General features: G+C 36.1%; 2 protein-coding genes across 4 annotated transcripts; one reads left to right on the forward strand and one right to left on the reverse strand.

Annotated features, from left to right (window-relative positions):
* Positions 1–622: 622 nt before the first annotated feature.
* On the forward strand, positions 623–6111 carry LOC141656255 (uncharacterized). 2 transcript variants are annotated; one of them, XM_074463082.1, is made up of 9 exons: positions 627–742; positions 859–906; positions 1472–1519; positions 2579–2633; positions 4237–4273; positions 4470–4534; positions 5042–5127; positions 5437–5522; positions 5853–6111. In XM_074463082.1, exons 1-9 carry the CDS (start codon positions 714–716, stop codon positions 5897–5899), a joined length of 501 nt encoding a protein of 166 aa, XP_074319183.1. In that variant the 5' UTR covers positions 627–713; the 3' UTR covers positions 5900–6111. The 2 variants fall into 2 exon arrangements, with proteins under 2 accessions (XP_074319184.1, XP_074319183.1); XM_074463083.1 differs by lacking the exon at positions 4237–4273 and having other exon boundaries at positions 623–742; positions 2579–2645; positions 4448–4534.
* Positions 6112–8823: 2712 nt separating this feature from the next.
* Positions 8824–13440, reverse strand: LOC141657879 (octanoyltransferase LIP2, mitochondrial). 2 transcript variants are annotated; one of them, XR_012548879.1, is made up of 3 exons: positions 13346–13440; positions 11857–12824; positions 8824–9337 (listed from the first exon to the last, which is right to left on the reverse strand). XR_012548879.1 is itself a non-coding variant. In XM_074465268.1 (2 exons), exon 2 carries the CDS (start codon positions 12819–12821, stop codon positions 12138–12140), a length of 684 nt encoding a protein of 227 aa, XP_074321369.1. In that variant the 5' UTR covers positions 12822–12824; positions 13346–13440; the 3' UTR covers positions 8824–12137. The 2 variants fall into 2 exon arrangements, 1 of the variants encoding a protein (XP_074321369.1); XM_074465268.1 differs by having other exon boundaries at positions 8824–12824.
* Between the last annotated feature and the right edge of the window lie 1011 nt (positions 13441–14451).

Here is a 14451-nt window from a genome sequence, read left to right on the forward strand (position 1 = left end):
GTTCTCTTTTTGAAGGATATGTGGGATTATTACACCACTTGCATTTGTGAAGGTATGCGGCTTATGGCATTGTTACTTCTTAAGTTTAGTATTGAATTACTACCCCCACAAGAAAATAGGTAAGTTGAGACGAAGTTACCAGAATCGTCACGAATAATTCCGGCGTCAGTATTTAGTAGAAACCAACCAAAGGCATGGTACATTGGTACTACATTGTAAGACTGAAACATAGGTGTCGTTTGGTTGCCCCATTAAAAGTAGGTGAATTGCAAATTCACGTGAATTGGAAAAATGAAGGCTGTTTGTTTGCCCAAAATCACGTGAATTGCATTTTCCTGGGAGTTCTCAATTCCTGCGTTAGGGAGGAGTTTAATTACCTAGGCCCCTCCCTAGGTAATTGGAAACTCCCACATAAATCCAACTCCAGGATGTCAAACAAGTTTTTGGCAATTCATGTAAATTGACCAATTCACGTGTTTTGTAAAATCATGGGAAATTAATTCCCGTATGACAACCAAACGAGGCCATACACTATTGTATCTCTGGCACATTATACTTAACGATGTCCATTATATCTTTGGGTTGGTCCAACTCGTACTCGTACCGAATCGCTCACGACCCATTACTCTTCTCATTGCACTTGAGAAGAGCTTGGCACGCTAATCAGCCCGAACATCATTTGGTTCTCCAAAACTAGGAAAAGAGTTGTAGTCATGGAAGTCGAGAGCAATTCGCGCCTTTCGTAAGTCCCGCTCCCGCACCTTCCTCCATCTCTCTACTTTTTCATCTTCTTACCCTAAATTTCGTCAATTTTATATAATTCGTTTTATTAATTCCTATTTGTTGTTCCGAAATTAGGGTTCCTGCGAACTGTTTAGAGGATGAATTCGCTTCGAAAATCACTTTGTAAGTCCTTCATAAATCATACTAATATTTCATATCGTTATTTTGTTCTGGAGTTTTTATTGAGCAAAATAAGGGGATTACGATAATTGTGAGGGGTGATTCGAACCTAGGACTTATTGTCGATCTTTTCGACTTATCGTTTGAGTTGAAACACAATTATCAATTGTTGTTCCAAAATTAGAACACCGGCGGACAGTTTCGAGGGCGAATTTTCTTTGGAAAAGACTTCGCAAGTCCTTGATCGTTGTTCCATCGTATTCTATTTTTATTTTGGACTGTGAAACAAGTAAAACAAGGGCATTACGATATTGGGGAGGGGACATTCGAACCGAAGACCTATTGTCGATCTTTCAGACATACCCATAGACATATTAATTGAGCTCAGTACAATTTTTTTGAGCTATTATGAATAATTCTTGATTATTGTTTTTTTGGTGTGTTGCTAATGAGCAAAACAAGGGCATTACGATAGAGGGGGGTAAATTCGAACCTAAAACCTATTGTCGATTTTTTATAGATATTAATTGAGTCATAACACAATTTTTAACTATTGTTCTGAAATTAGGGCACCTACAAACAGTTTCACGGACGAATCCGATTTGGAAACCACTTCGTAAGTCCTTAATCACTGTTCTATCCTATCGTATTTTTATTATGGATTAAGTTATGAATAATTCTTGAGTATTTTAAATCTTGAGTTAGTACTCGGTCCGTTCCAATTTTTAACTTATTGCACTCTTTCCCGCATAAGTTAATCCCAAAAATATATTTCCTTTTTAAATTTAGCAAGGACAATGTTTGGTTATCCAATATTGCCCGCTTAGATAATTCACTCACTACCACACGTTTCTACCCGGGGGCTAGTGGGGTACCAAGTAAAATTTTCAAACTTTGAGATGAACTTTTCGAGTTTACCTAATGACATTACTCTTTCCGTTCCAATTTTGATTGGAGTGTCTAATAAGTAAAACATGGACATTAAGAGGGGAGGGTAGATTCAATCCTAAGACCTATTATTGATCTTTTAGACATAGTAGTTCGAGCTCTCACACAATTTTTAAGCTATTATTATAATTAATTATTGAGTTAATACTCGCTCAGTTCCAATTCAACTTATCGCTCCTTTCCTGCATAAATTAATCCCAAAATTGTATCCCCTTTTGAAATTTAGCAAGGACAATGTTTGATCATCCAATGGTTCCCTTCGATAATTCACTACCACCCGTCTCTACCTAGTGGTGGATATAAGGGGGCTAGCAGGGTGAGCTAGGTAAAATTTGAAACTTTCAGATGAACTTTTTGATTTTTTTTTAAAGTTTATTTTATAACATTACTTGTTCGCACCTTCTTACAACAATCTTGGTCTCGCGACTTCAACATTCCACCCCCATAATAGTGTCTCAATTTTCTTTAAAGCTCTTTAATTCAAGGGTGAGGTAGAGCATGACAGCATGTAGTTTATCACTTTTCCTATAATTGTCTCAAATAGAAATTTGGGTGGAAGGAGTAATGTTTATTGGAGTCTACAAGTTCATGTAAAAGAACAAACAATCGGTGTTGTTATTTTTGTTGTTTTGTTTTTGTTTATGTTTTTTTCTTTCCCTAAAAATAAAGCTTTTATTTGTTACAATGTTACCGATTCTTGTTTTTCGCTGTCTTTGAACCCAAATAGGCTAGATGATGGATGGTGGGACAAAATGGACGAAGAGTATTGGCTACAGGTTGAGGTATGCCTATTTGTTGAATAGTTTTTTTTGTTCTACATTTGAAGATGAAACTGTTGGAGTAGGGTCTTATGTGGGATAGTTTCTCAAGGGTATTATAAATATTTTAGGACTGGGTGAGACTAGTCTACGTCAAAAGCTCCGGTTAAATATTCCCTCGGTCTCTTAAGAAGGTACATTTGAAGATGAAACTGTTTGAGTAGGGACTGAGTGAGAGTAGTCTACCTTTTCTCATTTACTTTAAAAATATCAACGAGTTAATCATACTACGCGGGGTAATAAGTGTCGTAAACAGAGGTTTTAGTAAGAATTTTTGACGACTTTACTAAATATATTTATCAAACCAATTAGCCTTTCTTAAGCCACAAATACTATCGTACAACTAGTTGTATAATAGCTATGTCAACCGAGTCAAAGTTATCGAGCTCTCACACAAAGTTGTTGAGTTATTTTACAAGTTATTGAGCTATTTTACGAAGTTATTGAGCTTAATAATTAACAACTTTGTATCATAACTCGAGAATTTTGTTAATAGAGCTCGACAACTTTGTAACAAAGCTCAACAACACTAAATAAGTTGTATATACAACCGGTTGTATAATATATTAACTGTTCTTAAGATGGATACATCCGTTTTAAATTAAAATGGGTTAAATGAAGTCTCACTTATATGGGAGACAAATATTTTGTGAGTTCTTAAGAATTTTATTTGTCTCATTTAACATATTTGATCGAGACTTAAGACGGATATTTTCTTCTTACACAAGAATTTTCATTATCAAACATAGGTGTTGTCGGATACTCCGATACGTATCGTATACGATACTTCTCTTCCGTGTTTGAGTAACATAGGTGGTGACCCAATTAACATGACCTTTGCTTGGAGATGGTCTTAGTATACACATAATTTAAGGATGGCGTGGATCAGGAAATGGATGGAAATGAAAACTCTAATAACCACTAAATCTAGACAAAAAAGGATTAAAGCAAAAGGTGGACCTTATTGAGAGACGGCCTTGAAAGGAAAGAGTGAACCTTATTGAGAGACAAAGAGTTTACTATTTAAATTAGTTGGATACATTTAGTTTTTTGGGATTAAAGCTCTGATGTTATTGTTGTTGTGGATACATTTAGTTTTTTAATTTTAGCGCCTTCACAAAGGTAACTACTCTCCGCCTAACATGAGGCTTCAAGAACTGTGTTGCCTTGTAGCTCTTAAGCATTTTAAATGATATGAACATAACATTCTTATTCTTGAGATGTTTTATGTTTCTTGAGCAAAAGATCTCTATCAAGCTCTGAATATGGTCATTGTCATCTTATAAAATTATGGGCGCCATTATGTTTCTATTACATTTGTGGGTTTTCTCATTAACTTTGTGTATATTGTAGTAATCGTTGACGACTATATTATATGTGTGGGGCTTCTATGTGTATATATGTGAATATGTCTGATCGTTTAGGACTATTATATTTGTGGTGGTTCTCTTGAGTTTTGTGTAATTATTGCATATAATTTAGTCGGAAAAATTTATGCTCTCTTTACTTCACAACTAATACACTAGTGACATAACTGACATTTGGTTTGTTTGTTCTCTTTTTGAAGGATATGTCGGAATGTTACACCACTTTCCTTTGTGAAGGTATGCGGCTTATGGCATCGTTACTTCTTAAGTTTCGAATAGGGTGCGATTTTTTCCTGTGTTTAGTGTTGGGAGTCTCTTCTATAAAGTGGACGTTTTGAAGCGTTTAGTCTATTTTTGTTTCTATCTTTGATGTTGAGGAGTTTGTGTTTTTCTTCCACTAGTAGTTAGTAGTTACTATTGAATTGTCTTGCAGACCTGGGTTCACATGTTAGGACTGTTACTATGAATGGGCAGAAGGTTGAAAAACCTGCAAAGCGGGCAAGTATCGTTAACTTCTTTTCTTTCTTCAATTCTTTTTTGTAAATCCCATTATACTAATAATGTACTCCCTCGTTTTCCTTATAATGTTCCCATGGATTAAAGGTCATATTTATTAAAAAAAGAGGTGATAAAATATCCTATTATTAACTTTATATTCATATGTCGTTATATGTTACGTTTCTATTTTGCACTTTGAAGTTACTTGATTTAGGGGGTTGGGTACCATTTATTTTACTAAATTTAGAAATGAAAGTATTAAATTGGATTTTGGAATGACCGAGAATGGAAACAGGGACAATAACTGAAAGATCTTGTGACATGTTTATGTATCTAGCGTGTTTGTTCTGGGTTATATTGTAATAGTAATTAATCCTAATTATTTTTCTTTAAAGCATGTAATTCATACTCGATGTGTTTTATTAATTTATAGTCTTTTTTCTACCACAAGTAAGAATGTTCTACTATCAAAGAAACCAATTTTTGTTCTCTTTTCCCAAATTACAGTGGTCTATTTATCTGAATGATGGTCCACCAGAAGGTTGTACACAAATGGCATACCATTTGGACATCTTGAAACAAGTTGTGGGCAGGTACTTCAATTAAATCTCCAAATGTGTCTTACTTGTGACGGACTGACGGTCTCTTCAAAGAGACCTCTCATAGTCCCTCCCCACTTGTTCTCTCACTTGCCCCTTTGTCTCACGTCTCTTCAAAGTGAGGGATTTTGTCCGTCACAAATGAGAATTTGTGATCTCTCATATTTATGGTTGAAATGTGTGACAGTTAATGATCTATCTACTACCTTGTGGGCTTGTGCCCCATCTCATACCGTTACTCAAATATTCTATTTTTTTAGAATATCTCAGGTGTTAATAAGGGCCACTTTTTTTATTCTTCAGTGATGCATCCGAGGTTTATGAGAGTAAAGGAGTTGATACTGTGTTTCTAGCCATTCTTACAAACGAGGAGTGTGGTAAACTAAGTGGTTAGTTATATTTTTTCTCTTGAGCATACGAAGATTTAATGTTTGGATTTATCAATGTCATTGGCTGGCACTACAAGAGAAGGTGTAAGAAACAATTACTCAATTTGTTGGCCCCTCTTAGAACCGGCAGATCCATCTTAAGCTTTATGCTAGTCCTCAAGCATTTTTTTTTGTTTCATCTATCTATTTGATACTCCGTACATTTTAAGCATAAGATAGATATGCCCGTTTCGAATTTAACATATATGCTTGTCTTGGACAAAAATTGTATTGAATATATACATACCATAGACAAGTGTTTATTTAGGCTTCTCTTGTGTTGTGTTTCAGGCTTGAAACAGGTAAGTTATGTCTTGGATGGTAATTTTTTAATGTGAGAAGGGTGGGTTCCAGGAGGTTTGCTGATTAAGTGGTCGTGACATCTTAGCTCATGGACTATAAAATTACAAGAGTGATTGTATAATTTGTATCTTTGAACTCTTGAGACTATTTCATGCGGTTTTCTCGATATTTTTTTTTTAAAATTATTACTGTTATTTTGCTATGTTATTGTTTAATGACTGGAATTCCCAAGTAAAATGGTTTGAAGTATTTTGTTTAATTAAGTGGAACTTATTAAATTAAAAAAATTACAATTCAGTAACATCAACATCCTATATGAATATTTCGGGATTTGTCCTTTTCAGCACAATAAACACAGTTACTTGGACGAGATTGTTTTTTTTTTTCTTTTTCTTTTTGATGAAGATCTCATAAGTATTGCAGGTACTGTGAATTGGTTTTAATGGGTTTTTCATTGATCAAGAATATCAAAATTTTCACGACTCCATATGTTTGTTAATTAGCAGGGTTAGTGTAGCTTGTTATGTTAACTAGGGTAACGAAAATACGGCGATGAAATTCTAATACGTCGATGAAATTTAAGAATGGATAAGGTTGAAGTCTTCAAGTCGAACCTGACATGAACAATGAAAAAAAAAGTAAAATGGAAGTTTGATAAAACTTGGTGGGGGCGATCGGTTTGGAAGAGGATCGTCCATTTCTTTGTTGTCCATTTTCTCTTTTCAAGGAGCGTTTTTATATCTCATTTTCATTCATTAACTTTTTTCTATCAAGAATAAGAGCCGGACCATTAATAAGGTAATGGGCACTTTGAGAAAATGGAGATAATTCTCGCTAACATATCTAAGCAGTTTGTTTAAGAAAACTAAAGTTAAATAGACAGTTCTAAGCTTTTACTTCGATATTCATTTGTAGGAATTACGTATATACATTTATTTATTACATTTGTAATTTTGCATCTACATAGTATAAAAGAGAGTCTTTTAAAGCTCTCCTATTGGTTCCCTTTTTGAGCTGAAAAAAAAAATAACTTTTCTACATAACCATGTTGTTTGACTCAATCAAACTTGCCTTCGAACCCACTGAGTAAGCAAACGGAATAATTGACCATAGGCGTGCCAATCGAGTGTAACCGAGCAGATCTGAGATCGAGCTCGGGTGGGCTTGGAATCGGCTCGGAAATTTGAGCTTGAGCTCGGAATCGGCTCGGAATTCTCCGAGCTCAAAAAATTAAAGCTCGGAATCAGCTCGGATTAGGCTCGAGCTCGATTCGAGCTTAATTAAATTATTATTTTCTTTAACTTTTATATCTAATTAAAAATAATATAGGTTAAGTTAACTGATATACAATTTTTATAAACTACTGTATAATAAAAATATACTCATAAATTCTAAATAACATTTTACTAAGAACAAAAATAACTGTAAAATGCCAAAATTAAATAATAATAAAAAAATAAAACGAGCTCACTCGAGCTTCCGATCCGAACTCTACTAAGCTCGAAATCGGCTCGGATTTTGTAAACCTCGGCTCGAGATCGGCTCGGAATCAGTTTTGACCGATTTCGAGCCGAGCTTTGACCGAGCTGATTCGAGGGCTCTACGAGCCGGCTCAGATTATTTACAGCCCTAGCCAATCCAACTAGCTTGACGTGCCATCAATTGAGTTCTTGGAATATCACTTGAACCAGCCTTTGAACTGTCCATAGAACTGTCCATATCGCTCACGGCCCATTACTCTTCTCATACTAGTACTCTCATTGCACTTAAGAAGAGCTTGGCACACTGATCAACCCAAATGTCATCTCGTTCTCCAAAAACTAGGAAATATGGTCGATTTGAGATCGATCACTTGTAAGTTGTAACCTAAGGGAAGCTGAAATGTGCATGCATACCTGGATGAGTCTAACACTGCGCTAACAAATTTAGATGCCTTGCAGTAATCTAGGAAGACATACAGTACAATTCACAATAGTAGTAAAGAGTTACAGAGATGAACATTATTGACAGGAAACCAAAACAATTCACAATAGCAATATTTTCCTTGGACTCCTATAGTCGCCACATCACCCCATACATGCACCCTCTGCCCTGATTCAACTTCTCTTCTCCGAAAAAAAAGGCTAAGGCCAAAGGCCCCATGAGTGCTCTACCTCCGGCCATCGTATTTGGGAAGCACCACTAGATCTTCAACAAGGTGAAAATACTCGCAAACTGAAAACTTTGTGGTGTAAGACAAGCTGGTAATGAGTAAGATCCTATTCCCAGCGGGAGGATCCTTCTTTTCTTTCGCACCTTAGAAAGCAGAAAGTCTTAGTGTAGTCGATCTCCTCTTTCAGAGAAGACGGGGGGCCGGCCAAGCCTGAATTTTCAGAGTTTGATTTTAGAATTCCCGTCAGACTCCTGGATCTGGAATAAAGGAAGTCTCCGATAAATCCTTTCTTTTCATCACTTGAGTTTAAACCTAACTTCAATTACACATCTCCATCAATTGAAAAACTCAAATAATTTTGCAATATTTTCTAATCGATCCTCTTAGTAACAGTCCGTCCATCCATATTCCATACAGATTCTTCTCAATAAACTTTGTATCAACGACAAGAGATTGAACAACAACAACAACAACAACAACAACAACAACAACAACATCAGAGCCTTAATCCCAAAATGATTTGGGGTCGGCTGGCATGAATCATCCTTTAGAACCGTCCATAGGTGAACGCACACCTCAACCAAATTCCGATTCATGTCCATAAAATGTGACACAGTTTTTATGCTGGCTGCCACAGACCAGACCTACCGCAACCCTCCTCCTTTATCCGGGCTTGGGACCGGCAGTGAATGCCCGAAAACACTCACAGGCGGAGTTAACGACAAGAGATTGAAGCAAATAAAAAAAAAAAAAAAAAAAAAAAGCAACACACTGATATAAATAACAATGTGACCGGTATTCTGCAAGTTTCATCAAATCGGACTTGCCGAGTCAATTTTAATTTCAATATCAACTACTATCTTTTACATCAAAGTATTCTAACTTTAGGATTCCATACAACATATATAGGTGATCCTGTAGATACAATTACTCTAACCTCACTAAATTACGTCATCGAAGAACAAGACCAATTACAAATAACAAAAGAACCCTTAAAGAGTGAAGTAATTAAAGATGTTAAGAAAATTCTCGGCAAACCCCATTTGGGAATGACTGCAGAGACTTGCAAAAAGGTAGAAAAAGTAATGACAGCTAACTTACTCTTTCCTTTACAGATCTATCTACAGGCTAATTAATAATGAGTAGGGAAGTTGTTTTGGGAAGGATTGGCAACGCTTCTCGGCGCCCGCTTCAAAGTAGTCGGCAACATACTTTGTTCCGGAGCAAGCTTCGCTCTATTCAGTTTTCCGATATCTGCCACCACCAGCAACTTTCTTGAGTGGCTTCTTTCTCCTGTACTGTTAGTCTCTCCTTGCTTATACTTCACAGTGAAGAAACAAGCGATAATACAGTGAATTAGTATTAAGGCAATTAAAACAGTCACAACTCTCTCTGCAGTTTTCATGGTTTTCAATTTTCAGCCAACAATGTAATGTGATGTTTGTCAAGTTCTCATAAACGGAATATAAACATGTATGAGTTCTGACATAATGTCTTATACTTGACAAAATTTGGAAATTAATATAATAATACAAATTGGAAGATGGTACAATAGTTTAATACTCAATCAAGCATTATTAGTAATATGTGCAGATATGGGCAAAGGGTTTGGTTGCCTCCAATTCCACTATAAAGACTATAACCAATCTGGTCAAGATACAGGTGATCTTGTAATTGGAATACCTGCTCTCTCAATACTACGGGCTCTACCAATCCTTTTAAGTAACAGAAGCGGCTTTACATGTACAAGGGCAAGGCTGTGTACATATAACCCATATATTACGTCCTTACCCGCCCTAGCTATGGGAGTTTCATTAAAGGCACCGACGTGTTGGTCACAGTAACAATAATTATGGATAGGTGGACTACGAGATTTTTCTTTTAGATTCCCATTTTTATTGTCAATCAAAAATAATCAATTGGTCATCCCGGAAAAAAAAATTGCCTCTTGTCCAATCCGAAATATCTTGAAAATCTCACTTTTTGTCCATCCTAAACTAATTACTCTTTATGAATCTAACAAAAGAAAATGGTAAAGTTCACCACAATTCCAAGCTAAATACTTTGTAACAAACTTCATTTGTCCCGTTCATAGTTTTATACTCTCGGTGAGGAGGAAATTATAAAGGTCATGTAGAGGCTTGAAATTCGGCTGAATCTGGATACAAGGAAATAGGATTAATATGAAACATAAACATCATGAAATTTTCAGGAAAAAAACATTCTATAGTTTTTACAGGCCTGGTCAGTAGTCAGAATATCTGAGACACGGAGTATAAGGTTCAGTAAATATCCAAATTTATCAACTCTCTGAAGAAGTCAGACTAGAAAACAGACATGGATCATGTGGGTATGGATGGCATTAGATACATATGTCGTTATGTTTGACTGCTGATCTATCAAAAGCTTTAAAACAGACATGGCTCATGTGACTCATCACATGTCATGTGGCTCATCACATAACTTCCCTCTATTTTCTGACCTTTATTTTAGTGACACCAGAGAACAACCAAGATTAGCTGGAAAAACATGCTTCCATACTCAGTTATCACTTATCAGCTTATAGTAATCGTAGTTTCTAAGATCATGCCTTTATCAGTAGCCTTATTCCATCTCTCCACTTCCTTAAAACTCCTCTATCTACCAAACTATTTATTTTTCACCTACTTTCAATCCCGAGGCCATGAAAAGTAGCATGAGTGTGAGACGGGTGAAGATTCTGTCCCATATCTAACCGTACCCCATCTTGTGTCCCTCCAACACATAATCCTACAACGACGACAACAACATTACCCCACTGTCTCAATGGTTCCCGCAACTGTGTTAGCAACACAAAGAGGTTGTTTTTAAATGACTCAATATAAAAAATAAAAATAGCGTCAAGAACTACTTTGAAGTACTTATACTTCACAATAGAATGAAGCATAATCACAAGATGATGATGTAAAATAATTGTCTGAAGTTATATTAAATGGATGATGTGTCAAAACGTAAAGGTATAGGGACACAAGATGAGACAGCGGATCTACAGCTCGTCTGAGACACTCGAGAATGGTAAAGATACGTAACACTTAATTTTAGGCCAAAACGTGAATTTTTTACATAGCTGAATCCAAAACCCAAACATTCCCGTGTATAAAATACTTATAACCTAATCCAAGCACAATAGTCGAATCATGCTTGACGGGGTGATAAAAAGGACACCCACCAGCAAAATCTTGTTATTTATACATCTAAAGAAGAAAAGTTGTCCATCAGTCCATGGGGACATGGTATAGCACATCTTGGAAATTATGACAAAAACTCAACATTATGGCTTTAAATGAAGGTTTCTGTTGATTTGGAAACAGGGCATTATGGGGGTAGACAAATTGTATATTGGCATATGGGGAAAAAGATTATGCTGGAAAAACTTGTATTAATTTAGAACTAAAGAAAAAGAAAGGACTAAGTGATGTTGCTCGTCTCCATGCCATACTCGGTCCTTTTTACAGCATGGCAACCTCATCTGTGAATAATAGACCATGCAAAATGGATTTCACCTGTGAGCAGGAGAGCATAACTTGATAATAAAGCAAAGGCTCAAGTCTGCATAGAAGCTTGAAGGAACATTGTGAGGAAATGTACGAAGTTATGATGAATAACTGAAAGTTCTTTCCTTTGTTATAGGAAATCTCAAAAGTCTGCACCCAATCACTACGCCATACACATACAACAACAGTAACACAACTCTTGGTCCCAAAATAGCCCCAATGGAGCCACACATGCAAAAATTTCAAAAGAACACATATGAACAGGAGGAAATGTACGAAGTTAATGAAAAGGCGAAAATAAACTTACCCTGAGCCCCTTCCCATTGCGAGCGTTTTAAGAAGTAGCATCAACATCAGGAACACAGTAGCCAAAGAAGACCTCATTGCTAGATCTTTACAGCATCTGTGAAACGTTATGAGGAATAACTGAAAGTTGTTTCCTTTGTTATACAAACCTTTAAACTGGCCTGTTCTGTTCTCTTCCCTTTCAACTGCCCAGTTAATCATACCTAGAGCAATTTGATTGAGAACTTTATGGTTTAATAGATCGTCATTTCACCAAGAAAAGAATATGGTAGATACAAGAGTTCATTGAAAATGGGTTTTATCAATCATTACTGGACTAAAACCAAACTGTCTAGCAAAACAAGATATCAACTGTTCCTGAATGACTTCATCACAAGGAAGATCCAAACTTGTCTCCCTTCTCAAAGACGTGACTTCTTTGTCTGCAATCCCACATGGCACAATATGCTGAAAGTACTTGAGATCCGGATTAATATTGAATGCTAGACCATGAGAGGTTACTCCATTTTGAATACGTACACCGATGGCACCAATCTTTTTGTCTCCAACCCACACCCCAGTTTCACCTTTTTGTCCCGGGGAAGCTATTACACCATATATAGAAGCAAGTTCAATCATTGTTAATTCAAGTTTTTCTACATAACTACGAGCACCAATCCCAATACCGCGAAGGGAGATGATTGGATATAAAATAGCTTGACTAGGACCGTGATATGTGACGTCTCCTCCTCTTTGAGTGTAGTGAAGTTCAGCTCCCATATTCCTCAACTCAGGCTCAGAAACTAGCAAGTTGTGTTCGGTCTTTCGTTTGCCAAGAGTGTACGTTGGAGGATGTTGCAAAGATATAAGAGTATCTGTTATCTTCTGAGCCTTCCTTTCAGAAACCAGCTGCTCTTGCAGCTTAAGCGCACCCAAATAGTTAAAAGTGCCCATCTTCCAAACATCAAGACAACGACGAACACTCATAACCTATAAAACCAAGGCATAATTAAAAACTTGGTTACAGGTATCCAAGAAAGAGTACACCACAACATCATGAACTGCACAGCCACTCAGGGGAGGGGAGGAGAGGAGAAGAGAGTAAGGAAAAGATTACTATATACTCCCTCCGTCCCGGTCATTTGTTTATCTATTCCATTTTATTAAAGGCAACAAGTTAACATAACCAGTCTCAATTATCGTTCGGAAAAGGAATAGTTTCCTATTTGTGGGTTGAATCTCAACTCCCGTATTTAGCAAATTAATTAATCAATTAGACACTACTACAGTTGACAGTGAAAAGTAAATATAGACAGCAGCAAGAATCGTGTAAATGAATGGAATCAATACATAATCAACAGAAGCTAGGATATAATCAATCAATTGCTACATAAAATCACTACTGACAATGTACATTTACAATAATCGAAACAATATTAAGGTAAAAACGAGGAAGAACATAATTGAATTGTTATAGAGATGAGAGGAAGGAATGGTCAATCGTAAATTACCTTGGGAAATTCAAGAGATCAGCTCTACTTTATCTGCTACCAAAACGGGAGAAAATCTTTGTCTTCAAAAAACCAGGAGAGAATGATGAGATGACCTTCTTATTTGTGACCGTCAGGCTAGTCGGGTTTGACTTATATCGGGTTAGCATACTCTTTTGGGTTGGGTTTAGGTCGGGTCATCAATTTAATCTGGTCACAATATCAGATCGGGTTCATATCAAGTTCGGTCGACTGCAGGTCACGGATTATCAATCAGGTCAAATTCGGTTCACTAATCTCATGTTTTGTCTGATCGGGTTATTAGGGTCGGGTCAGACTTATCAACTTTGTTGCGAAGTTAGCGACATGTGCCATCTCATAACCGTTTAAATTGTTAAAAAAAGGGGGGTTGTGAGATGTCAATAGTCTGTTGTCACAACTCACAAGCAAGGATATCTAACAATAAATTGAGGAGATTGGGTAGTTCATGGAAATGTTTAAAAGGAATACCACATAATCCAAAAACGTAAATTCTTATTTTAGATCATTATTTCCTCAATTTTCTCATAAAATCTACTATTTTCTCGATAAAATAAAATTAGAGTTTGCAATCAATGACACGACACCTAATTCAATACTGAAATTAATCGGTTTGTAAACCTATATTTAATAAAAAAAAAAAGTCACGATGTCAAATTCTATAACCTGGTAAAGTCATAAGAGGTGATACTCGTGACCTGGTTCAAATCCCGTTAGTGACGAATTCCCCCTTGTAGCTCCCTTTAGACCAAAAAAAATTATTATAATTTTATAAAAATGTATAAGTTTGAGTTCATCTCGTGTTTAAATAAAACTTACAAACAACATACCGTATTTATAAGCAATGAAAGTTACTCAGCTCATTTACAAAGTCATTGACCAGATTTTAGGTTAGTTCAATAACTTGTAAGATCCGATAACATTTTAAAGGACAAGCTTCTTTGAAACGTAGTTCCTATATAAATATATAGGTCTATTTGTATGTGATGAGAATTTGCAGAACTGTCAATGATGCAATAATAACAATGACAATCCGAACTAGCTTTGATCTCAGTAGATAAACCCTAAAAGGTGAAAAGGCTTTTAAT

This window comes from Silene latifolia, chromosome 5 (assembly GCF_048544455.1).
Source record: "Silene latifolia isolate original U9 population chromosome 5, ASM4854445v1, whole genome shotgun sequence".
Lineage (NCBI taxonomy): Eukaryota > Viridiplantae > Streptophyta > Magnoliopsida > Caryophyllales > Caryophyllaceae > Silene > Silene latifolia.

Bases quoted from the DNA above. Each gene is read 5' to 3' on its own strand.
- LOC141657879 (XM_074465268.1), bottom strand. From the start codon at position 12,821: ATGAGTGTTCGTCGTTGTCTTGATGTTTGGAAGATGGGCACTTTTAAC.
- LOC141656255 (XM_074463082.1), top strand. From the start codon at position 714: ATGGAAGTCGAGAGCAATTCGCGCCTTTC. The intron at 4,535-5,041 runs GCAAGTATCGTT...CCCAAATTACAG, and splicing joins TTGAAAAACCTGCAAAGCGG to TGGTCTATTTATCTGAATGA. The intron at 5,128-5,436 runs GTACTTCAATTA...TTTATTCTTCAG, and splicing joins TTGAAACAAGTTGTGGGCAG to TGATGCATCCGAGGTTTATG.